We start from the raw sequence: 26,593 nt of genomic DNA on the forward strand, positions 1-26,593 counted from the left end.
TAGCTCTCAGGTTCACCAGAACAGGTAGGTGCTGATTCAGGGCAAGATATTCCAGACAGAAAGGCTTCCTAGCCCCAGCATCCTGTGTGCACAGCCCCTGTGCAAGCAGCCAGCCTGGAGAGGGTCAGCACTGCTCCCCTCTGAGGAGCACAGCTGAGAACAGCCACATTTGCTACCTACAGTTCCCACACGAAAAAGCCCCTCAGCTGTCAGCCAGCTCCTGCCTCCATGCAGACAGCTATTTACAGGATTTCAATGGGTAGGGCCGAAACGACTCCGTGTGCAGAACTGCCACTGCCAAAGGAAGGGGATGGGGGTCTTTGCAAAGGGCTTTAATTATCTCCCTGTTGCTCTGGCTGGCAGTTTTCGGCATGCATCCCACATTCTTCAGCAGCCCTTTCCTTAGCAATGAATAGGCTTTTAGCACATTCTCATAATGGTGTCTTTTCCTGTGGCACTCAGAAAAAAACTTTCAGTGTGCTCCAGCAGCCCCCTCTGCTGCCTCTCCTTAACCACCAGAAAGATGTGGTGGCTCTGCTCAGCATATCCTCTGCTGCCAACAGAGCCACTCTGTCACCTCTGAAAAAAGGTGGTGTGTGAGCAAGGAGTGGCCTCTCTTCACTTTTCTCAAAGCTCCTTTGCAAGCTGGGGGTAGGAAAGCTAAGTAGGGCCTCTTCACCTTCCCCCCAGAAGCACATGTGTCCCACAGATCAGCAGCCCCAGTGCAGGATCAGGGGCTTCACCCTGGGGCTGACTCCCTGCTCTGTGGCTGCGCTGTGCCAGAGGTGAATTGCACTCCCTGATGCACGAGGTCTTGGCTCTGACCACAGGCAGGTGGAAAGTTCACTCTCCTCCTGCCTTGTTTTTCTCATCTTAATTCCCAGTTGGGCTATTACTCCAAAACCTGCAATAACAGGACTGTTACACAGCCCGTGGTGTGTAATCTACTCTGCACAGGTATGTTGTTTGTTTTGTTTTGCTTGGTTTTGAAAATGATGCTTTTTCATTAGGGAGTTAAAATTGCTTCAGTTCAGGTGAGTAAAAGGGCCTTTGGAACTCCCAGCAGGTATCTCACATACCTACAGTAGCCTAGGCAGCTTTGAAAATTGTACAATAGGTAAACTCAGATTCTCAGAGGCTTTGAGATCACTGAGAACAACAAGCCCCAGAAAAACATCAGGTACCTCTGTACTTTCCTATGTTTAGATAAGAAATGCATCTGAAACTGTGGACTTTAGCAACCAAAAGCTCATTTTCCATGATGCAAACATGTTGGGAGGGAAGGGAGAGAGTAGCAGTGCAACACCCTGCTGTGACTTGGAAGACTTTGAGGTTATTTTCATACTAACCTGCAGACTCATCACACGTGTTTCTGTGTTTCTCCTTTCTTTTGAGTATGCATTTACTGCATTTACCATTTTCCTTAGATATATGTGACTGCCTTGTATTTCCACATATTTTTATGGCTCTTTTCAGGGTTAAAGAAAAAATCTGCATCAGCCCTTTCTCCCAGATCAGGAGAACTACTTTGTGAGTCACACGGAGAGCTGGGACAGCAGTAAACATAAAGGCAAGTTTGAGGTGGGTATATTGGCACATGCACTGGGAGATGTGTCTCTGCTTGACTCCATCCACCCGTCCCTCATTAATGGCACTTGATTCCAACATGCAATTCCACGGAATATTTTGCTGAAGGGTGGAAATCTCACAGGAAGTGTATTTCTGTGAGTTTCATAAAAATGGGTAGGTTGGCTGAAGAGAAACCTCTGCTGAGGAGCTGACTGAGCTTACCTCTGAGTAGAAATTCATGCCTCAGAGACCGACAGCCTTATTAGGCTCGTGAGGCTAACAACATCCCCTGAGCCAGAATGCCAAATTCCCTTCCTCATGGAGGAGGGAATTGCACTTGGTGGCTAAACAGCAGCCTTGGAGGAGAGAGACAAAAAGCTGTAACACCTTAAATCTGTATCTCACAGACTGTAGCAAACATGGAGGTTTTTAGTGGATGCAGTCCTGCTAGCTACCTATTTCCACCAGGAGAGGTGCAGAGGGTGACAGAAGCATGCAGTGAGCTCTGCAGAGGATTAACCACTTCTCTGGAAAACAGATGATGGGGTTAAAAACCACAGCAGGCAAATTTCCAGGTGGAAGATTAATGGAAGGCTTTTAAATCAAAGGACCACCTGGAAATATCTGAGTTGCAGATTGTTGGATACTTGGAAAGTATGCTCTGCAAATACCACATTCTTGCTTTGCTTACCCTTCAAAGATGTTTCAAAGATGTGTTAGGTCCCCACGTTGGCTCCCAAAGCTCCTTGGTGTTGCCACTGTCACATGCTGCAGTGAGCTGGGGGCATGGGAGAACAGCCTTACAGTGGGCAGAGGGCAGCTGCCTGGTCCCCTATGTTTTCTTGGCAGAAGCTTTGTCATTCCTGTTTGCTGTCATCCCAGTTTACTGTCACCCATCATCAGGGATACAGTATTCATTGTCATACTGTAATCAGGGATAAAATATGTAAGGATAGAGCTTCCCCTTGTTGCTTCTAGCCACTGAATCACAACCAGCATTCAGAAATTGCTCATACTTTTTTTTTTTTTCCCTAATGTGGCTTTTTTATAGCATATTCCATACAACTGACGTAAATCAATGCACACTCTGCTTGTGTATGGATCCTTGAATGCCAGGCAAACCCTCAGATGTCCAACTTATCCACCTCCTGCCAGTGGCAAGGCACTTTATCAACCCACTACCATGGGAGAAATCAGCAGGCACTTGGAGCATTTTCAAGCTCCCCATTCAAGCATGCTTCCCATGGCCGAGAGGCTCCGGTCGCTTCCCTCGCTTCTTCGGTAGCAAAGCTTCACTGCTTGTTTTCAGATCAGCCCTGCTTGTTTTCAAAAGCCTGACCCTGAATTTCCCCACCAGCTAGAGGCAATGTCCCCTGCTAGGACAGGTTGTCACATATCCAAGATCTTGAAAGTCTGTTCTTGTTCTCGCCCTTTTTTTTCCTACTTTTCCCTGCTTTTCCTTGATTTAAACTCAACGGAAAACCTCAGGCAGAGCTTATGAAGGAAAAAATTCTACTCTTCTTGGGGGGGTGATTGGTTTTTCTTCATGTGTTTATATTATGTTAATTTTTGAAAAGAGACACACAGTTTAAAAATTACTCTTGCCTCAGTATAACTTTGTTTCCAGGGCCATCAAAGGATCCTTAGAGTAAACAAGGTATGTGTGTGTGGGTATTATTCTATATTTTTAATCTTCTTTCTGGTAAAATTACATGTGCCTTTGAAGGATAAAGTTAAACATTTACCCTAGGTCAACCATTCCTGTCTGCAGAGTTTATATTTTGTTGGAGTTTGTGCAAGCAAGTGGTATTTGCAAAATTTCTTGCCTGCCTCTGCTATTGGAAAATGCATTTACAGATGACAGTTTTTTCCTACTCAGAACATTTTCAATCAGGTGTGAGCACTTACCCAGCCTGGAGAAATGCTGAATCAACACGTGACACCGTGGTAGGATTGTGTTTGGGACTGTGTTATTTCAGTGGCTGGCCAGGAACAGTCTTTGTTTCTGTCATCACAGGGGGTTTCTTTCTGTGGTTTCAGACGTCTTGAAATCTGGGTTATTCTGGTAAATTCAGGTAACTAGGCTGGTCCTGCATCCAGCTTGCAATGAGGTGAGCAGGCCAGGGGCACTGGGAAGAGCCGAGGAACACATCTCACGTTCCTCCCAAATGCAGGTGGAGAGCATTTCTGCAATGAGGCTGGAGTCTGTCCAAATTGCTCGCCATCCCAGACCCAACAAAGACTTCTTGCCAAACTAAATGTCTGCACACCAAGGAAGTGCTCTAGGCCTTCCTGCCTCAGCTCACGTGCTGTGGCTCTTCTGAGGACTTCATTTTGCTCAGTAGAAAACAAAATCTCTCCCATGTGCTCTTCATGAATCCTCCTCAGAAAAAGGCCACACTGTAATACAGCCCCTTAGGACACGGCAGGCTGCCCAGCACATCTCCATTGGGAAGCTTAGGAGCACCTTTATTCAGGCTTCTCATGAAAAGCATGGTTATTAAATGCAACTCCTTCCTGCCCTCTTCCCTTTCATCTTGTTCTCTCCTCCCCACCATGCCTTTGAGGCATCAAACTACTTCAAATCAAAGCAGTTGCAGGAGATGACGGATGGATGACTTATCTGGAATCCTGCTGATGTTTCTCTTGGGTCTCCCAAGAACAGAGAGCACATAGCAGCCAGACCCAAGGAAAAAGCTGCAGGTGACCTTGCAAGTCCTAGGAAGAGGGAAATAGCAGCAGGAAGATGGGGAAAGCGAAGATAGAGCATTGAGTGTTCTCTGCACTCCTGCTGCTATGCAGGTTGGTAGAAAATGTGGCCTGAGGGCTACTCTAACCTGTGCCAGCTGCTGAGACTTGCATGCATCAGGCATGAGACTCAGGGAGCTGCAAACAGCTCTTTGAAGGCCTTCCTCTCCTCCCCTAGCAAAGAAATTAAAATCTGATTTCTTCCAGTCTTTGTGTTGACCACCCACAAGTATGAGAAACAATGACCTCTGTTTCCTAGGGGCATTAAAATCCTACATTTCCAGTGTGTTATTTTAAGTGTCCATCTATACTGTTGTGTAGATGAAATATAGAAGGGAAGGACCTGGTTCCCTTACAGCCATTAAGATTTTTTCATTCCTTCTACTGAGGCTGGAATTTCAAACACCTACCATCAAAAACTGGTATCGAGTTGAATTTGACTGGAAAACAGCATGGTATCTTCCTTCTGGGGCAGTGGTGAAAACTATATTGGCTGTTTTTTCACTGAAAGCAAAAGCATTAAAGAAAAATTTATTTAAAAGTAACTGGATTTTTTTTTCTGGTTATTTTTCTATTGTTGTTGCCGTTGCCAGTTCCTGATCCCTCTGGAGGAAGCACCCTAGCCCTGTGTTGGTGAAAGCCACTTAAGCAAAAAAAAAAATCTCCAAGTTCCAAATAGGGAAAGTCAAAATCCCTAATTTAGAAGCAGTGGGGTGGACACAGGAAACATGCAGACTGACTCACTGGAAAGCTCCCAGGATCTACAAGCGCTGAAATGAAAACATGACAAAATGGATCAGTCAATGACTACTACTGAATAAGCCATCAGGCTTCAGGGTTAATCACTGCAGCCATCCATGAACTCTCACAGGGTGGAAAAACAGTTAGCTTTGCCTAGAACATCTTTGGGATGATGTCCATTTGTATGGTGGGAGGTTCACGTGCTATGTCATCTTCTCGTTGGCAAAAGCATTTGTCATCTGGAGATACGTCAAGAGAGGAAGGATAACTGTTTGGATCAGTATTTGAATCAAAAAATCAAGAGGGGGGGGAAAAAGGAAGGGGAAATTAGGGGGAATTCTCATGGTGTGATTGATGAGGAAGCCTGACACCAGCATCCCTTTGTTAAAGTGTTGTTTTGGAAGGGTTGGCTATCACCAAACAACCCCAGCATGGGTTCAAGAACTTTCACTGGGATTTACAGTGCTGGAGGTGTGTGCTCCTGGCTGTTCTCACAGCACTGCCCTGAGCAAGGTCAGTCCCACAAGGACATGGGGGATACTCCAAGAGAGAAGGAGTTTACTGTCATATGGTGGGGAAGGTTCTGTGCTGGTTCTTGCACTGGTCTCATACATGTGCTGCTATCCATGAGTTTTCTGATTTAGTACATTATTCTTGTTCACACTTTCCTGAATTTCTCCCCTTGCTTTCACTTTGCACAAGGGAACAGCATTTGTGTTTGTTGATTGGTTTTAGAATCTCTTCTCAACTGAAACAAGGAATAGATTTTTATATTTATTTTTATATTTATTTTGTAATTTTCTGTTGTCATTTTAGAAATGCTGTCATTTTAGAAATGCTTCTGATAGAGAAATAAACAATTATGTTGGACAGTAACTTGTTTATTATTCACGGACCTATTTGCAGAAAAAAATTCAAACCCGATTTTAAAAGATCTACGTAATTTTTTGTTCCTTTTGAGGTTTGTGGAATTGTATGTCTTTAAAAGTGTTTGCAGACACTTGTTTTCCTGTTTAGTCTCCTATATCTGTTTAGTTTCCTATATCTGCTGATCTGATGGGACATTGATTCACAGACTTCCACAAACCAAGTGTTACTCAAAGGGAAAGTTATCAGGGGAAAAAAACCCAGAATCAATAAGAATGTGCTGGTATCGTCAGTCTAATTTCAGTGCAAGAGGGAATCAAGAATTTTTATGAAGCTCTAAAGTAGATGCTGGTGGACACAACTGCTTGTCAGTAGTGTTGTTGCCTGTTTATACACAGAAAATTCCTAGGAGCTCCAGGCATGGTAAAACGAGCTTCAGGTCTATCCATGAGATCAGAAAGCAGAACAGTCTTATTAAATCGGGATTACTGTTGCATCACACCCTGTCAGTCTCTTTAATTAGTGCAGTGTACTCGGAAAGCAGATGCGTGGCTGGTTGTTTTCACAGCGTGTTTTCTGCTAGGCTGTGCTTTGCTGATGTCAAGGGAATGAGCTGAAATGGAGCCCCTGAGAGAGTCCAAACACCAGCTGGAGCTCCTGGAAGTGCCCTTGTGAGCAAACGTGACAGTAGTGCACTCAGGAGGCTCTCGTGGGTTTGAAAGCCCCAAGTGCCCTTTATCAGCCCCATGTATCATCACAGACACCGTCTGCTCCTCAGACAACCACCTAGCGTGGTGAGACACGGGATTCCTCAAGGAAGGGTGCTCAGAGTCCCTGTGTCCACGTCACCCTACCCCGGATGAACCCACGGATTTGCTGAATGGCTTTGACCGTGCAGACAGGGACACAGACACAACCTGTCCTGGCGCAGAGGATGGCTCCTGCCTCCGTGAGAAGCTCCTGGAGAGGAGAGGGGGGACACTGAGGGCACACGTGAGCCCCACTGATGGGGACAATGTGTGAGTTGTGAAGACATTGAGGGGGGTCTCTGAACAGAGCACTGATGGGGATGTATGCAAACCATTAGGACACCGAGGGGGACACACGGGCACGTGGGGGATGCGACTGAACCACGAGAGCATGGAGGGGGACATGTGTGAGCTGTAGGGGCCATGTGTGAACTATGGGGACACTGTGGAGGTGTGTAAGAACCATGATGGTATTGAGGGGGGAGAATGAGGGGACATGGATATGAAAAGAGAGCACACGTATGAGTCCTGGGACACTGAGGGGGATGTGATTGAGAGGACACGTGTGAACTGTGGGGACACTATGGTGGTGTGTACGAACAGGGGGGATACTGAGGAAGGATAATGGAGGGACAAGCGTGACCCACAGGGACATGAAGGTGGACGCTGTGGGGACACTTGTTAGCTCTGTGGCACCGACGGGGATGTGTGCAAACCATGGGGACACTGAGGGGATGTGGCTGAACCACGAGAACATGGAGGGGGACATGTGTGAGCTGTAGGGACACTGAGGGGCCATGTGTGAACTATGGGGACACTGCAGGGGTGTGTGTGAACCACGATGGTTTTGAGGGGCGACAATGAGGGGACATGGATATGAAAAGAGGGCACACGTGTGAGCCCTGCGACACTGAGGGGACATGGTTGAGAGGACATGAGGACACTACAGCGGTGTGTGCGGACAATGGGGATACCGAGGGGGGACAACGGAGGGACAAGCGTGACCCACAGGGACACGAAGGTGGACGCTGTGGGGACACTTGTTAGCTCTGTGGCACCGACGGGGATGTGTGCAAACCATGGGGACACTGAGGGGATGTGACTGAACCACGAGAACATGGAGGGGGACATGTGTGAGCTGTAGGGACACTGAGGGGCCATGTGTGAACTATGGGGACACTTCAGGGGTGTGTGTGATCCACGATGGTTTTGAGGGGCGACAATGAGGGGACACGGATGCGAAAAGAGGGCACACGTGTGAGCCCTGCGACACTGAGGGGACATGGTTGAGAGGACATGGGGACACTACAGCGGTGTGTGCGGACAATGGGGATACCGAGGGGGGACAACGGAGGCACAAGCGTGACCCACAGGGACACGAAGGTGGACGCTGTGGGGACACTTGTTAGCTCTGTGGCACCGACGGGGATGTGTGCAAGCCGTGGGAGCCACGCGTGATCTCAGGACACCGCGGGGACGCGGAGGAGGCGCTGCGCTCCCTCAGGGGCCCCCGGCCGGGCGCGGGGCAGCGCGGCCCTGAGGCGGCCATGGCGCGCAGCCAGCGCGGGCCGGGCGGGCGCGGGGCGGGCCGGGGCTCCGCGCTCCCGCCCCCGGGCGGGGCCGCCGCCGCTCCCGCTGCCGTGCCCGGCCGGGGCGGGCCCGCCGCTCACTCCGTGCCCGGAGCGCCGCGCGGTAGCGGCGCACGGCGAGCCGCGGTTCGGCGCAGCATGGAGGCGGCGGCGGCGGGCGAGGGCAAGGCGGGCCACGGGCGGAACGGCCATGCGGAGGGCCCGGCGGCGGAGCAGCGGCGCGGCGGCGGGGCCCGGCTGCGGGGCTGCCGCGCGTTCCTGCGGCGCAACGCGCTGGTGCTGCTGACGGTGTCGGGGGTGGTGGCCGGCGTGGCGCTGGGCGCCGCGGTGCGCGGCGCGGCGCTGGGCCCGGCGCAGGTCTCCTACCTGGCCTTCCCCGGGGAGCTGCTGCTGCGGATGCTGCGCATGGTGATCCTGCCGCTCGTGGTCTGCAGCCTGGTGTCGGGCGCCGCCAGCCTGGACACCCGCTCGCTCGGCCGCCTGGGTGGCATCGCGGTCGCCTATTTCCTGGGCACCACGCTGCTCGCCTCCGGCCTCGCCGTCGCCCTCGGCTTCATCATCCGCCCCGGCGCCGGTGCCTCCGCGCTCAACACCCAGCTGGGGCTGCCGGGCGCGCTGCCCAAGAGCAAGGAGACGGTGGACTCCTTCTTGGACCTCATCAGGTGAGGCCGCCCCGCTGCCCTCCTTCCCCCGCCCTCCCGCCGCCGGAGGATGATGACAGACCCGGCAGTGTTGCACGCTGCAGCCGCGGAGCCCTCCTCCTCCTTCTCAGCCTCCTTCATCGTCTTATCCTCCGGCATCTTCGCATCTTCCTGCACCTTCCCATCGTTTTTCACCTTTTCAACCTCGTTCTTTATCTCTTTCATTTCATGCTAATCCTGGCTTCTCCAGAAGCACGACTCTCTGCCCAAGTACCCGCAGCCCGGTCAGGCGTAGGGCTTGGTGCTCTGCTCCTGCCCGCTTTGTTTTAAATTTGGCCTGGCTGGCTGCGAGGATGAGCCGAGGCTTGCTCAGAGTTCTGGGTGCCTAGGCCCGTTTTTGGTTCTGCCTGGAGGGAGAGCGGCTCCTGGGTGCTGGCTGCGGGGCAGGCTTTCCCTGGCACCTTCCCCTGCCCTGCTGCCTGTCGTTGCCTGTCTCCTGCAGGCAGGGCAGGGCTGGGCAGCTCTTCTCATCCCTCACGCACACCTTCTTCTTTAATTCTCCAACACTTCAGCCAGTCTCCTCACCCAAATGCCTGCCTGCCTCTTAGAGTGCCCTGCCATAGATGTGGGCATGAAAAGACAGCCCTGTAATTCCATGGAGGGCATACTCTAAACGTCGTCCAGTGTGAGGATGCTCTGTAGGTTCGTGAGCTCCCCTTCTTACCTCTGCATCTTTCAAAGACAAGACGTGCATTCCCCAAATCTGTCTGGAAACAAGGCTTCCACTTCTAATCAGAATTAATGTTTTAGTGTATCTTTACTCCTCCTTGCAAAGTTACAAGCTTCACCTTTTTTGTTTTTCTCAAAGCCCATGTCTTGCTGAGATCAGTTTGGCTTTTAAAATAAGATAGGAGCACACAGACAAACGAGGCATACATCCAGATGGTGCTTTGAGTGTTGGGCTTCCAACTGCATTTCCTTGTGCTTTGCACCCAGGTACAAACACAAGAATAAGGGAAGTGACCTGTGCGTGTCACAGCCAAGTGGCTGGAAAGTTGAGCTGAGTGGATATCCTGGTAATTACAAAACTGAGTGCGTTTTTGTGTTTTGGTTTTTTTTTTGTTTTATTTTGTTTTTTGATTGCTTGCTTTGCTTTTATGAGTCCAGTTTTTCAGCTTAGATACGTTTTTGCTCTGTCTAGACAAGTGGATGTAGCAACAAAGATAAAAAGACTTCCTAAAAAAAAAGCCGAACCAACCCCAAACCCAGAACTGTATTTACAAATTCAGGTTAATTTCTTTTCTCCCCCTCAGACAAGCATGTTCTCTTTGGATAGAAAGTAAGTCTGGTTTGTTCCGTTGGCAGACATGTACTCAGTGTCCTCAGCTCACCTCTCCCTCTCTCAAGAACCAACAATTTAGGACCAGCAGTTCCTGACAGCATGTTAAGAAGGAATAGCAGGACGAGAGTAGGTAGTCTGGCTGTAGTGGTGATATGTTGTTGAGGGGAGGGAGGTGAAGGAAAATTGCCAAAAAAAAAAAGAGTAGGCACACCTGGGAGAGCTGGGAAGATGCCTGTAGTGGTGGCTGCCCCAGTGCATCCTAGTGTGGCTGCTGTACCTGGTGTTACATCCCTGTGTCACCTGGCTGCATGGAATTGAGGAACAGGCCAGGGGTGTTCCAGTGAGCTTCAGGCTGTGGGTAAGATCTGCATTTCAGAGCAGACAGCTGTTTCTTGGTCTGGTCTGTAAATGCAGGTGTGGAGTTGATCCTCAAAAGGGTTATGATGGTGATGGGATTGAGTCCCTAATTCCAAAGTAGGACTCATAATGATGAGACTTGGGTAGAGCATGGTGGGTTGCAGAGGAATTTTCTTCTAGGAGATGGGGGGACAGGAACTTTCCCCCAGTGCATGTATGGGGGGCTGTGAATACATCTTCCTTGGAACCCCAGGGAAGGGCTGTTGCAGCCACACTGTTGGGCTGTCAAGTTGTTACAGCAGTGACAGTGAAATCCAGTCCAGAAAAGTTGTGTTTGGACATAGCCATCACTAAAACGTTCAGTCTTAGCACAAATCCCTGAGAGACTGAGGGATGGAGAGAGTATGTGATTTTCAGGAAATAAGATCTCTCTCTCTCTCTCTTCTGTATAATATTATTCTTTCAACTGTTCTTGAAAATGTGGGTGTTTTGGTTTGAGCACTGAACTTGGTCTCTGCTGTGATGAAACCTAGTAAATTCATCTTGAGATAACAAAGCCTTGATTCTATAGGGCCTGGAGGGTCAAAATGATTGTTTTTTGTGTGGGTGTGTCTTGCAGCATCCTCTTCTTTGCTTCTTTTATCTCGTTTAGCCATGAAAATTTCTATTAAATGCAAGAAAACTTTTCAGTTGTGGCACAAGACTGACTTTGTCCTTCAAGGCTTCCCTGCTGTGTGGTTTCAGAGGAGAGGTAAAAATGAGTTGCAAATGGGTAAACTGAGTCCCCCATCAGCACTGAAAACCCATGTGAAACATGACCCGTGGAAGAAACAGCAAAGAGGATATCACAGCTGTGTGTCACTATTTGGTTCTGCAAGTCACTTCTGCCTTTGGGAAGTCTTCTAGTTAATGATTCAAGATGTTGCTCTTCATTGTTGCCATGATGTCTGGAGGCAAACTTAGTTCTTGGTTTTCCTTTTCCAAGTCTAAAGCTTCCCCACAAACGTGCATCCAGGCATGGACAAACAACCTCTGGAAAAAAGATTTATCTTGGGTTTTGGTATCAAATGAATGATGACTCACTGGTGAACCCAAAGGCTGTCTCTGTTTTGTTTTGTTTTGTCCATTGACTGTAATCTCCAGGTCTGATTTGTCTGGCTGGAGGTGCTGGAGCACCCTCCTGGTTTCCCTTCTGGCAAGTGCTAGAGGCAAGCAAACCTTGAGCATGTCTAGTCAGGGCTTAGGCACACTCTCCTCTGCCCCAGGACGTGGGGTGGGGACAGCAGAGCTGTCATGAGGTGCTTTTGTGCCACAAAGCAGGGATGCTGATGAGATGCTCATCTCATCTCAGGTGTGTCATGTGGACAGCTCCTTGGAGCTTCCTAAAGAGGAGCATGGCCAAAGGCAGTGATCATGGAAGTCTGTCAGCAGAAGATGAGGGGAGTGGAGGGAAAATTTTGAATTTCTGGGGTTTTCCCTTATTTATTTGGTGGAGAAGATACATCAACAGAGAATAAAGAGAGCTTGTGAGCTTGATTGTGAAGTGGTTGGCAGCTGGAAGAAGAGGCTGGCTGGGATGTGGTGGGCTCTGGGGCTCAGCCCCCACTTGAGAAGGTGACACTGTAGAGAGCCAGCTTGGCTGTGCTTGTGCCCTGCATGTAACCAGGGAGAGGGAGTCCAAGGATGGGACTCCAACCACCTGCTCACACAGCCTACCTGCAGCTTGTTGGAAAGCAGTTGAAACAGCAGGATCAAGTGTTTTGCAAGAATCTATTGATCTGTTAACACTTGTGATGGGCAATTGTCATGACTGAATGTTTCAATAAGGTCAGAGTTTTGTTCTAGCTCTGATTTGTATTTGCTGATTCAACAAAATTGAACAGTTTCACAGGAACCTATTGATCCTGTCAAAATTTCCATCAGGGTGATTGTAGCATTTCTTTTTTTGGTGAGGTCAATGTTTTGCTGTCATTTTATACAAGGGACTTAAGTAGAGAATCTCAGTCATCAAAAAAGGAACATTTCAACAGAGTATTTTACAATTTTTTTTTTAGTGGAAAAAAGGATCTGAGACAGACTTTCTCTGCCCAATTTTGGGATGAAAACATGTTTTGCAACTGTGAAATTGTCTTTGGGGAAACAAATTCTGTTTTTAATCCAAACCTAGTTGTAACAGTCTGGGAAGGGAAGGAGGTAATCCCTTTTTTAACAGGAAGAGTGCACAGAGGTCCACATGTCTGCCCCAAGCAGTAAGGTCAGGGTTTCCCAGTTTACCAGGTAAGTCTGCAAAAACAGTTTAAATTTTATTGCCTCTCAGTGCCCTTTCTGTCTCCCTGCCAGATGTTACAAGCTGAGCTGCCAAAGGGAGCACCCACAGCAAGCTCATGCCTTTGCCCCAAGTCTCTTCAGAGCTGTAGGGAAGGCAGACATGAGCACAGGGAGAAGCATCAGCTGTGTTTTGCAGGCTGGGCTGCAGAGCAGGTGGCCAGAGTGGGCCACTCAGGCAGTGAACCTCTCCTGGCACCAGTTGCTCCAGTGGCACTTGTTCTTGCAGCCTTGGTCTTGCCAGTAAGTCACCCAAAACCAGCAGCCATGAAGGACATCTCTGAAATCCCAATGTGGAAAGACAGTAAAGTGTGACTGTTAGAAAAGGAGGGGGAGATGCCACCTTGGAGTTCATAAATATAATAAAAATGTCCAGGCAATGGCTGCAGTTACACCAGGAGACAGGCTGACCTCTGGGTTTGAAGCTGATGGTTCTTAAAGTTTGATTTGTGTCACTTTCTGAGTCTGGAATGAGTTCTGTAGGAATAGCTCACTGTTTTCATTCATGTGCTTGCACTCTCTGGCAGGGTTTTTTTAGTAATCCCCTGAACATTTCTGCTCCTTTCATTTGTTGCCTTTTACAACTGACTCCCCCCAGTTACGTTTTATTTTGCAAGCATCAAAAATACAGACTGGGCCATTAAGACAAAAAAGTGCCAAATATCTGCTATAAGTAAACACATTTTCAAGTTTCTCTGTGTTAAAAAGAAATGCACACACTCACAAATATGAGTATGTACAGGGCATGTGTTGTGCATCCACATATCAAAAAGCAGATGAGGAAAATTGCTGTGTGATATTGAATGAAAATCTTGGGACAGAAAAAAAACAGAGGCACTGGAGGAATTTGAACTGGGCTCTGGCATTTTGCCACAGATGGCAATAAAATTGCTGTGAGTGAACTTGTATCATTGAAAGAACCCTTGAAAACTGAAGGTAACCAACACAGAATATTATATTTTTTTGTAGTCTTCCTCAAAAAAGTATGTTTTTCAACAGCAAGGTTTTTGGCCTGAGAAGTGGAACCTTTTTGTAAGAAGCAATGTGAGAGGAATGCATAGTATTTTAGGGTTTCATTCCATTTGCCTGGATTTCCCTTCACGCTTTTGCTGCCAGAACAAAGTTGTTTGCAGAGCTCTAGCAAACGAATCATTTAGAAACAGTTGTTAATAATAATCCCCTACACATACAGTGGAGGAGTTCCTGTGTAATCCTCATCCCACTGGTGGAAAGATACAGGCCTATAAAGAAGAGAGCAATTTGACCATAGTATAAAAATGGAGAAGGAGGAGAGTTACAGCCTCTCTTTTCTCCCTTTGCCAGATTCAGGTTCCCTTAGTTGTCTGGGATTCCCAAGATAAACTAAGATTTCCATTACAGCAGAAATATGGTGGGATCTTCCACCCAGGTTTGACTGATAGGAGCAGCTTTTCACGGGAATCAAGGTGCATTTATCCAGCTGTGCATAGGGAGATGGTGTGATGAGCACAGTATTCAAGCAGGAAATACACACTTAACACCTGCCCTTGGTGCTGCTACTTTCTTGTTCCTCTTTTAAGAGGCTCTGAGATGGGTGGGTTTCTCACCCTGTGTGTAGTGCAGTTACATGGAGGTTCCCTGGCTCAGCCCAGCTGTTGCTTCAGCACCAGGACACAGCTGTCCCCCTTGGCAGCTGTCAGATGGATTTCTGATACAGCTTTTTTTGGGGCTGTCTGCACAACTCGCAGCAGGCAGAGAGAGGCTTTGCTTGCCTTGTGCTTGGTGAGTAAAGCCTCTCTGTGCCACCTGCTTCACTTTTATGGCACAAAGGAGTTGGGGTCTGTGAGTGTGTGGGGCGATGTGCCGGCAGCAGGGGAGCATGTGGGGTACAGCAGCACACCTGTCCCTGCCATGGTGTGTTATTGGCCTGTTTGTGCCACGTGCAGCGAGTTTTGTCTCCCTGCATTTGGGGCCAAGGCTGTCTGGTCCCACACTGCTGAGCTGGGCTTCTTATCACCCAGAGCCAGGGTTTGGCCAGTGCTGTGTTCTTGTGATAATCCACATCTACTTCAGAGAGACGACCATGTTCTCTGACGTAGGGCATGGGGGGCATCAGAAACAGTCAACAATCCAGCATACAACCAGGGTGATTTCCCTCAACTCCACGTTCACGTTTGCTACAGGCTTTCAAAGCACAGAAACCTTCTAAACCTTTGCTCCTCACAGAGAAAACAAGTGGCAGACACCCAAATTTCATTTGCATGCCCAATTACCCAGCTCAACAGCTTTTTTGTTTGTTGGTTCACCCTCACGGGAGGGATGTCTACACTTCCCAATGCAGCTCCTCTGTTCACAGGCACAGAGCTGTGTCTGTTTCTGTGATGGGTGAGCTTCACCCTAGTAGGTGTGAGGAGCAAACCCTGGAGAAACAAGTCCATGATGGGCCCAGGCGGGTCACCAGCCAGTTTTTCTCTCTCCCCAAAGCATGCAGCATCTTGCCCTGTTTTTCAGGCACTGTGGTGCTGTTCTTACACAAATCCATCCAAAGGTAAGAACTTGTGATCTGACCCACCTGTAATTAAAATTGAATTTAGTTCACATGCTGACTGATCTTAGGTGAGCAATAAGTGTAGTCTGTGCAGACCTCGTGCCTCTAAGATAAGCCCTTTGTTTGAAGATTGCTTTTTATGACCCAGCACATTTTATTCTTAAGATTTGGGATTTGAAACAGAGGAACAAAACATTATTTTATGTAGTTTGGTATTTTGCAGTCAGGTGTACTTAGAAGTTGGATTGAACAGAACGTATAACTCCTTATGAGCTGCTTAAGATCAAAATTTTTTACTTGGCGAATTGTCAAGTCCTGTGACGGGTGCTGGAGGAATAAAGTGTCTGCTCTAGGTTATTTTTTAGCACTATTCACACTTGAAGTAAGAACCTGCCCCTTGCCTTGCTGTAACAGGGTTGCTGGCATCACTTAACTATGTGCTTTAAGTATATGCTTGGAGATAAGTTAATGTTCAGTTACTGAAGCCCATGCCTGGCATAATGTGCAAATTATGGAGGGTTTGGTTTCCTGGCCACATTTAAACATTGGCGAACCATGTTGTTTAGGCTTTAGTATTGCTTCCTTTGGTTTTGTTTTCGTCAGGATGGAAAAGCTGATTTAAAGGAAAAAAAATAATTGATTTCTGGTTGGTTTTCAGTCTTTTTTAATCTCTTAGCTTCTTCAAAGTCCAGTCAGTTCTTTTTTTAAGAAAAGTAATCATCCTGCTATGAAAAGCTGAAAAGAAATAGCCTTCTTTTCCCAACAGCATGAGCCCATTTGTATATGTGATATTTTACTCCTGATAAAAGCAAGTTTGCTTTTACTTTACTCAAGGTTTTCATCTACCAGAGAGTTCCAGCTGTGCAAGAACTGATGCACCATTAGCTGTTCCATTGATCTTATTTGACCAATTCTTGAGTGTCTTTGCTGAGTGAGAGCTCGCTCTCCTGCTTTCACACAGACAGCTGTATTGACAGCTTTTGAGGAGAAAAAGTTGCTGTTTCTTTCATGCTTGGTGGAATGTAGACTCCAGAAGACAAATTATTCTTGCAGCAATCCTCTTAATACACTTGTAGGGCATCAGGGGGAGAGGGAGGCTGAGGTATTTTCCAGCAGACAGGTGTTTGATGAAGTTCCATGTCCTTTACAGCTGCTGTCAAGGCTGTGGGAAAACTCCCTGTGTGGCAGAACAGAGCCATGCAACCAAAGAGGCCAAAGTCCTTATTTGGGCCACATTTTAATCTCCCTCTTGCTTTCAAAGATTTGACTCTGCTGCTCCTTTTCTTGCTCTGGTTTGGATTTGCACGTTCCATGCCATTCATGGAATGACCACAGCCTGGTTTAAGGTTTGCCTGGGTAACTGTGGCAGAAAGAGTGGATGGTCAGAAAGAGTGTACAGCACTTTGCATGCTGTCCTCTCTGCACTAACCTGATGCTAGATTGGCATTTCTGTGTGAAGGCACTGCTGGATTCAGATGTTCTGTAGGAGCTGCCTGTACTTTCTATCTGTGTTGTCCAAGCCCTTGCAGAGAAGTCTGCCCTGTGATGCTATTCTGCTCTGCCTTGGTGATCAGGGAAGCTGGCCTTGCTGTGCTGAAGGGTTAAGCCACTCTTGTAAGTGGATTTTGCTGATAGGATTGTCCTTTATGTTGATGCTGTGAGTGAAGTGTAATCACATGAGCAATGTTAAAAACCTGCCTGACAGTGGAGGCCATAAGCTGGTGCTGCAGCTGGTGTGGCTGAACCATTTTCCGTAGCCACTGGGCAGTGGGTGTGTATAACCAGCATTGTGGGTGATTGCCTCTGGTGGCCCTGCCCAAAGGTGAGGTGTGGCAGCAAGCATTGTCATCTCTTTGATGTGAGCCCAGGAAGATGGCATCCACACCTCTGGACACACAGCAAGCTCCATGCTGCCCGAGAATCTTCCATGCTGCACACTTCACCCGTGCCAATGTGCTTGCCTTTGAAAAAGGCATTCTGTTTCTGAGAGTGAGATACACTGGTGCATTAATTTAACAAGTTCTCCATGACATATTTAATTTTCTTGTTTGTCTCTTACAGAAACCTGTTTCCTGCAAATCTTGTTGCTGCAGCTTTTGAAACGGTAAGATCTGTGTGGACTTTGGAGATGAGCTACAGTGCACAGGCTCTTTTATTGGAAGATGACTAGAAAAAGTCATGACTAGAAGGGTGGTGTAGAAAATACCAGAGGTTAATTTACTTACAGAAGGTAGAGTTTTTAAAAGCACATGATATAGTCAGACATACAACTTCCATGGCACATTATTTGAAAAATATTCCTCAAACAAAAGCATATTCAAAGGCCATCTTTTCTACCTTCACCAAAAACATTATTTAAACTTTGGGTGCCATGTTGGGCAGCAGTGGCAATCCTGTGCCAGGCTGCTTACCATTTTGCACGAGAATCCTAGCTTAGAATCCTTTGGCTATGTAGTTCAGAGCTGGGCTCAAAACAGACAAGGCTGAAGACCTTTAGGCTCCCATGTGTAAGCATTACCTGTTGCCTGATGGTTTTATTCAGTATTTTTCATTGTTTCCCATGCTGGATTCATTACTCAGCCTGGTTTCTCTTCCAACAGAGTCTGTGTGGTGGGATGATAACTGGCACCAGAACATAGTGTGGTTTAAACTGATGGATAGGAGCTGTAGGGCTCCAAAAAGATTTTAATTTAGTTCTTAATGATAATTTTTTGTGTCAGGATAGAGAGTGTTGAGAACATTGTCATGGGGAAGAGTGATTCTTTATGATACAGGAACAAAATAATAGCTTTTGCCTTCATGGTGGGTTTGCTTTTTTATCAAAACCAAGGGCAAACTCTTAAAATCAAGTTCCATTTTGCATGAATATATAATACAGTACAAGTCAATATTCCACGAGCAAAACCAGAAGCAGTACAAAAATAACACTAAAAGGATATTTTGTGATGCCTCTAGTGTCAGGGTTGTGTGTGTTCAAGGATGAAATAAAGCAGTCCTCTTTTCCTCTGTGCTGCTGTTGTCACAGGGAATTGACAAGGACGGAAGCTTTTCCTTCTCTCCTTTTATATTTAAAGAAAACAAGCCCAAATAAGTGCCCCGCTTTTGTGAGGTGTCTAGTTTGTTTATCAAAGTAAATTGTTGCCCTAGATTTTAGATATTTTGCTGACAATTTTAATGCCTGCCTCACCATTTTTGTTTGGTTGTGGTTTTTTTTCTTACCTGCAGTATGCAACAGATTATCAGATGCTGCCCAGGAACACAACCTTGGGAAATATCACATTGGAAAAGGTAAAGTAATTTCTTAGATTTTAAACAAATTGTTGTCAGTAATATTTGACTACTTCACAGCCTTTAATCCTTTCCAGCAGTCTTGAGAAGGAAACAAGTACTTTTATTTGCCTGGAACTGAGACACACACACAAGCTGAATGAGTACCTACAGCCACAACAGAAAGCTGTGGTTAAGAGGAAATTTGAGCTCAACTGATGACACTTCATTTTTTTAGGCCATGCTTTCTTAGACCTGGTCTCACTTGATCTAAATTTTAGTCAGTCTACCTAATGTTTCCAAATAACTTTCTGTAGACTTGGAACTAAATAGCAATCAAGCTGGCTGAGTATGTCCCTTAAACCTTACTCCTCTTCATTAAGAGTTTATTAAGGATAAAATGAGTTTTTTTCCCTCTACCCAAGGCTCTTAAAAAAAAAAATAAAGATTTGTTGGGTTGAGAATTTTTTCTCATTGCTGAAATTTTGTTGGAAGCAGTAAAAAGTGGTATGAAGGAGTAGAAATTACAGACAGAACATTGCAAATAGGCTACTTTTGCAATGGTGTCATAAAGGGAACTGGTGTGTAGGTGTAGATAGAGTAGAGAGTGGTATCTTCCACATGTAGCTGGTAGGACTTCCAGAGATGCTCTGTATCCCACTAAGTATAATTTCTCCTGCAGACAGGGCTATCAAACATGTTTATTATTGGTCAGAGCCAACATGTTGCAGGCCCAGCAATAATTACTGTTGTTTTACAAGCAGCATGCTGTGAAACAGACCCAGGGTCCCAGCCTGCAAGGTGTCACCTTGCTCCAAATAAAATGTCTCATGTGCTGCCATGGGATTTTTGGGAGACTGGTCTGAGAAGTTACTTTCAAGGTGATTTTCTCTTCCTCAGACTCATTCTGGCTGCTCTGTCTGAGCTCAGTATCAGATGTTGGGTTACTGCATTTTTAATATGATTTGAATTCCCCTAGGGCAGCAGACTTGTAATGTTTGCATTTGTCATGGAAGGGCTCGGCTGGGGTTTGCCCACCAGTTTGTAAAACCATCAAGGAAAAAGCAGTTTATGCTCACCCAGAGGGACTCTGGAGCCTATCCCTGAGCACAGGAAGCGTTGGCTTCATTACCTTCTCCTCCCCTTGCATGGTGTGTGAGGAGGTGATGCAGAACAGCGTTTTGTGAACATTCTGTGTTGTTGCAGAGTGCTGAGTTATTTGACATTTAAGCAAGGGTAAGTGAAAAGGGAGTAAGTCTTTTATTTATCTGCACTGTCAGGTTTGATATGGGCTCCGTAGCAACCAAGCATGGATTAAGGCTAACCATATCCCTTGAACAGAGTGCTGGCTGTCAAGTACTTTTTTAATGCTTGTTCAACACCATCACTTTTCCTTAAGAGATAAGAATGCATCTTTTGGCCCTTTAAAATGCAACATTATTTTTTTCATTTTTCCCCTCTCTTTTTCCTTCTTATCAGTCTCCTGTTTGATGTAACATCAGAAAAAATATTCTGAATATGCCACTGGTGTCTGTTTTTGCCAACAGGTGTGATGATGTAAGGGTTATTTCTGCTATTACTTTTCCAAAACCTTTTTTTAAGTTGTTGGAGCAAAACCAGACTGACCTTCTTTAATTCCAGAAGACGCCCTACTGTCTCTAGGGAAGAACAGACCAAATAAAAAGAGAGAATCATCTAAATTTTTGTTAGGTAACTTTTAGTACTGATCTGACCATAGTATTTATGGATAGATGAGGATTAAGTGTGGAAAGAAGAGTATGATTTTTGGATGTCATAGTGACAGAAGTTTGTTTCCAGAGGAATAAGATCATATTCCTATCTACTTTTTTCTTTCATCAGCAGAATATTTGAAGAGGGGAAATATTTTCCCTCAACTTTCTATATGAATAGTGTAGATCAAAAATTTCCATTGATTATATTTTCCCCCCCACTGGTTACTAGGCTCTGTCTTCTCTCACTGGGGAGGTGAATAGTGGGACACGTACTTGTTTGCTCAGCCATGTCCTTTTTTGTTGTTTCACATGCTCACCTCATGTTTACCCAGCTTTTATGGCTACATCCTCTCTGTCTCTTTGGCAGCAAGACTTCCTGGGGCACAGACTATCTCACTTTACCATCTGCAGCACAGGGAGCCTGGAGGGGCTCAGTTCCTCTTTGGACAGGAGTAAAAATACACAAACCAGTGGTTGCTCTTCTTCCTCACATCACATGGCTGCATTTTCTTTTCAGCCACCTACTACTGGGACTGTTCAATGTCAGCAGTTGTTTCCTTGATAAGCATTTTGTTTCAAGAGCTAAAAAACAATGGGATCTTCAGAGAGATTCAAGGACCAGACGAGCTCCATGAATCCTCCTAAGAGAATGCATAATTTCAGGCAAACAATAACGTGTCCCATAGTTTGTCCAGGAACAAAGTTCTCATTAAAGCTGTTTTTGTTTGGTGTCCACAATGCTGCTTGGTTTGGCTGCCCCTTTGGGGTGATGCACTCTTGTGTGAGAGTACAAAAAGGCTGTTCAGCATCTGCCAGTTTTAGAGGCTGGGATTGTGAGGATCTTCCGCTGAAAATTTTCTGCTGGGCTCGTTCCGAGTGGTGTCGCAAGGAGGTGGAATTCCCTGGATGCTGCAGATCATCCCCTGGATTTGCAGGGAGGAATTTCTTGCAATAAGTTAATTGCTCTAGGCAAGTGGTGCATCTTCTGCCTACATCTGCAGTGTTGGGAGGTGGTGGTGAGTGTTGTGTGTTGTAAAAAAATCAGTGAGAGACAAGGGGAGAGCAAGGCCTGGCAGTGAATAGAGGGAGAGCGCTCACAAGCTTTTGGCAGTGGCACACACAGTCATCTTGTGGTCACCAAGAGGTCAGGAGGTCCCCAGATCATAAATTCTAGGATTGAAGAGCTGGTGAGTGTGAGCACTTGGAGAACAGCAGCAGCAGTTACCACAGTGCTGGGAGCAAGGTGGACAGAGACCTCTCCAAGGGTGAAAGAAGACCATGTACTCTCATTCTGGAGAGTACAGTTTCTCTCCCAGCAACATCCAGGTCAGAATGCTGGGCTTTTAAAGTGTTGAAACACAATTTCTGTTCCATAGCAAAGTTTTATACATTTTTTTTTAGGATGGAAACCAAAACAAAAGAGTATTCACTGGTTTTGGGACTTTTTCTTTTTAAGGAATGGTTTGGGCCTATTATGATAAAATTCTGTTCCAGCTGAACTTCTCATATTACCCCTGTATCAAATGAACCCAGTATAAAATGATACATATTGCAAAATAACATCCTGTGTACACAGATGATTTGTTTAATTAATAGGAGGGGGTCATTTGTTTTGTCTTAACTTTCTAACCACAGAAGAGTTTAGAGCTTTCAGTCAGAAAAAACAGAATATAGCCAAAACTATCCAGACAGAAAAGTGTTAGTGTGTGTGACAGCATGTTTCCTCAGACATCTCTGCAGATACACTTTACCTCATGCTTAATATCTGTCCACGTTTTCAGTTCTTTCAATCAGGAATCAAATAATATCAGAGCAGCTGAGCCCTGAACAACCAAGCACCATAAAAGTTGCAGATTCCATATCTAATTTTTTTTACCTAGTGAATAAAAAATGCCAGCACCTTCACTTTTTGTAAACACTTCTCTTAACAGCAGTTTAACCTTCCTGCTTTTGTGTATAATTTACATTTTATCCCTTTCCCTGCAGGACTTTGTTTCCACATGCCATTGAGAGACAGTCCAGTTCAGCAGTGTACTTCCAGAAAAAACATCAATCTTAAGCAGGCTGGTTTTATCAGATTTAGGAGATCAGTATCCTGAGTTCTTTAGTCAATACTCATTTCAAACTTTTAGCTCAGAATGTATTTTTCTTTCCTTGTGTTGAGCTAGTGTCCACTTAAACTAGCCAAAAAGCCAAAACTTTGACACAAACTTCATCTGTTATAGAAGTTCTTCCAAATAAAACAACAATTTGACATGTTTGTACTGCCAAGTTGGAGAGAAAAAAACCCACTTTGTCAAAACAATTATATTTTTATGTAGCCACAAGAGTACTCATTCAGTTCTATGATACTACATTGCCAAAGAGAGCTCTGGCTGTCTTTGAGAAGCAAACCGTGAAGGACTAACAGAGCAGACCTGTGGGTAGACTAGTTTTTGTCAATAGGTGGATCCTGTTTTTATCCTCTTTTCCCAGGCAGTGACAGATTTCTGAGAAGGGGAACAGGTATCTCTCTTCTGTTCCCTATCTCCCACAGCTGACATGGACAGATGAAGGAGTAAGTTGCCACAGTTTGCTGCCTTTCTCTGCCTTTCTCCCCTCCTTCTGCTTCATAACATTGGTTGTTTTCATATGGTTTTCACCTTGGTATCATCATTGCGCTAAAGTCCTGAGTAAACTGGGGAGTTTTCTTGTTCAGGTCACTGAGAACACAACTATTGTACTGAAGGGCACATGGGGAGGTAGTAGCAGCCCCTTTCCTTCTCAGTGAATCCATGCCAGCTCATAACTAGGGAGGTTTGTACCTGAACTGCATCCAGATCTCCTGGATTCCCTTCAACAAAATAGGCTCTACCTTTCCAAAATAGGTTCTCCTTGTTGATTTCAGATCAATCAGACAACAACAAAATGAGGTGACCCTTTTGTTAAGTTTTGTCCTATTCTCACATGTAACAAGCTACCTCTTTTTTTTTTGTTTGTGCAGGTCCCTATCGGTACTGAGATCAGAGGGATGAATATCCTGGGACTGGTGCTGTTTGCTCTGGTTTTAGGAGTGGCACTGAAAAAGCTTGGCCCAGAGGGGGAAGATCTGATTCGCTTCTTTAACTCATTCAATGAGGCAACAATGGTCTTGGTTACCTGGATTATGTGGTGAGTGTGTGACTGCAGGTACATCTGCACTGCAGTGTTATGCTCAGGTCAGCAAACTCACATTTCATCTCTCTGTCCTGCTGTTTCCTATGAGATCCTCATCACAGCAAAAGTGGATCTTGTGATGTCACACAATGGGGTCTTTTCTCCTTGCTTGTGCCCTGTAATGAGACAGTCACTCATAGCTTAAGGTATCAGGCTCGGGAACTTCAAAGGGTTGCCTATAAATCCTCTCCAGGACTCCCTTTTGATTATTTAGTGGAAAGAAAACTCAGTATTTCCTAAGGCTGATTTTTTTTTTCTCTTACCTATTAATAAACAAATACATTCTTTCACTTAATTCCTTGGAGTCTGGAAAAGTTTATGGGCTGACTGGTGCTCTGATCAAACCCACAAAGCTTTTGATGCCAAAAAAAGTCTGTTAGTTAGGAACTGGAGCACACTAAGCTTTCTCATTAGTCAAGAAACCAGCATTGGAGGAGGCAGGCACCTCTAGAGAGTGGTTCAGGCCTAAGCTGGTGTAGGAGCATCCTCCTGGCTGAGTTTTCCATCAGGTGGGATGAACCTGGGCCTCAGAGCAGTGTCATGGCTGTCCTTGGTAGCTGGATGGAGTTAAGCTGCTCCTGTGAAAGCAACAGTACCAATACCTGTCATACAGAGTTAAAAATATTCATAAAGATAGCTAGCAAACAAATTAACAGTGGGGCATTTCTCACCCCCTTTCCAAAGCTGGTTAAAAGCTGTAAATGTACCTAATGTATTAAATGTGTATTTAAATGTATTTTTTTCCCTTCATTCTGCATTTTTCATTCCTACTGTTTTCCTCTCCCTAAGAAGTAGGGTTTTAACAAAACACCTGATTTTACACAGGCAGATCTGTGTTAGTTGCTATCATAAGGGATTGAAAAATTAGTCTCCAAGTAGCTTAAGCTTTTTGCTCTTGAATGTAATTCCTTGGACACTGAATACTGATAAGAGGCATTTCATGTATTCAGCTTATTACAGTGCTAGCACTTCAAGCCAATCAGTTGGTATGTAATCCTTTATTTTGTGGATTATAGGGACCACTGCTGACCCTTAACAGTGAAGGCCTTACTTGTTTTCTTTCCTTCCTTAAGGCTCTTGTGTAGTCCTGGTATTTTTTCAAAATCTGTCAAGCTGCATGTGCTTCCCAAGGGAATGGTGAAATACTACTGGGAGTAAAGGCAGCTTGAGCTCATATCTGGTCCTGTTCAACAGCCACTCTTTTGTTTTGGCAGCACTTGGGTCTCAACTTTCAGTTCTTTCTTCTCCGGTCTCCCTCTTCAGGGGAGGAATTCAGTGTTCAGAGCTTGTGCAGGACCAGGGCTCAGCTGGATCTGGCTAATCAGGGTCCTCAGAAAGACAGTTCAGAGGCAGAATTGCAGAGGCTAAGTGGGGAATGTTCCACAGGCTCCCCTAGAAACTTGGCCAAGGGATAGAGGATGCTCACGTGGATCTGGGACATAGGGAGATGTTCTCTGCATGGAACAGAGAAGCTGCAGAACCACTGAGGGAGAGGCAGGCCAGGAAGAAGTGAGTGATCTGAGCAGCCTTAAGGCTGCTTGCCCACCTTTCCACACCTTTGCATGCTTAACCAAACCTTCTGAAGTTTGTCCTGACTCCACAAATCAGCTTCTCTGAACATGGGCATTGGAGTCTTTATTCCTGAGATGTACAGGCAAATCTTTTGTAGTCACACATTTTCCTGGGGCAGGATTCTGGGGAGCTGGTGATCTTTTAGTATTTCTTAATCTTAGAAGAAAGGGATGAAGCATGGACAGCATCAGCAGAGGTACTCAGACACAAACTGGCCTAAGGAAGGAGCTGGGCCTGGGCCTGCAGTGATCCACACAATTTGTTTAGAGCTGCTGTGCTGTTGGTGCAGGGGCAGTTCAGTCTTTTCAGGGCTACAGGGACCAGAGATGTGGCTGTGGCCTGCAGGTGGCCCTTCCCCTGGAGCATATCTGTGTGTTCTTGACAAAGAAAACTTCAAACAAATGCTGACGTGGCATGTTTCTAGATAGGAGGCATGGATGTGTATGAGTGCCTGGCTGTTGGCTTGGGGGAGGCTCTGGAACCCTGATCATTTAACTTAGTCCTTTTTAGGCAAATAGCAGAGTTAATTGCTGTCTTTGGCACATGCATCAGCAGCCTTTAGCTGAGCTCTCTGGTATGTGCACAGCTTTCTCTTAACCTCCACAGAGTTGGCACCCAGTGTGTCTGTGATTTTAATGACCTGACTCTGTACTCGTGCTGGGAGTTTCTGCATGTCTAAGACCCACCTCTTTGACCTCTCTCTACTCCAGTGATGTGATGCTGCTCCCTTCCCCACTGGTGTCTTGTCCTGGTAGGTCCTGGCAGCATTTCTGCTTCCCACTCACCTTCCCTTTGGCACTCTCTTTACCTTATCTCTGAGGGCATAAGTGAACAGACCTTTTAAAATTTGACTGCTTAGCATCCACCAAACAAGAGTCTTAGAAAAGCCTTCCAAATCTGCCTGACCTGAGCATGTGGTGAATAAGGAACTACCCTTCAATAGGTGCAGCAGATTGTTTAGGGGAATGTTATCTCCAGGACAGAAAATGCCATGTTTTCCAAGGCTTTTTTGTATTTAATGACAGCCAATATTTCATTTACACAGGTATGTACCTATTGGCATTATGTTCCTTGTTGGGAGCAAGATTGTGGAAATGGAAGATATTGTGCTTCTGGTGACCAGTCTGGGAAAATACATCTTTGCCTCTATCCTGGGCCACGTCATCCATGGAGGAATCATTCTGCCACTTATTTATTTTGCAGCCACACGGCAAAATCCATATCGTTTTCTCTTAGGACTTATCACACCACTTGCCACTGCCTTTGCCACTTGCTCCAGGTGGGTTTCTGTGCCACTTCTGGGACTGTAGCCTGGTTATGTTTGTCACCCTGGCTGTGACCCTGGCTGTTTGTCATACTGGCTGGATCCAG

At 45.9% G+C, this 26,593-nt stretch overlaps 1 protein-coding gene across 1 annotated transcript in view; it reads left to right on the forward strand.

Annotated features, from left to right (window-relative positions):
* The first annotated feature begins 8,386 nt into the window (after positions 1 to 8,386).
* The window catches only part of SLC1A4 (solute carrier family 1 member 4), a 32,774-nt gene continuing 14,567 nt past the window's right edge, over positions 8,387 to 26,593 (forward strand). Inside the window, exons 1-5 of the mRNA XM_021555867.3 lie at positions 8,387 to 8,925; positions 17,517 to 17,559; positions 18,681 to 18,743; positions 23,439 to 23,605; positions 26,268 to 26,501. Coding sequence (XP_021411542.2) covers positions 8,402 to 8,925; positions 17,517 to 17,559; positions 18,681 to 18,743; positions 23,439 to 23,605; positions 26,268 to 26,501 — 1,031 coding nt within the window. The 5' untranslated portion in view covers positions 8,387 to 8,401. The remainder of the gene's footprint in view (positions 8,926 to 17,516; positions 17,560 to 18,680; positions 18,744 to 23,438; positions 23,606 to 26,267; positions 26,502 to 26,593) is intronic.

The sequence above is a fragment of the Lonchura striata genome, chromosome 3 (assembly GCF_046129695.1).
Source record: "Lonchura striata isolate bLonStr1 chromosome 3, bLonStr1.mat, whole genome shotgun sequence".
Lineage (NCBI taxonomy): Eukaryota > Metazoa > Chordata > Aves > Passeriformes > Estrildidae > Lonchura > Lonchura striata.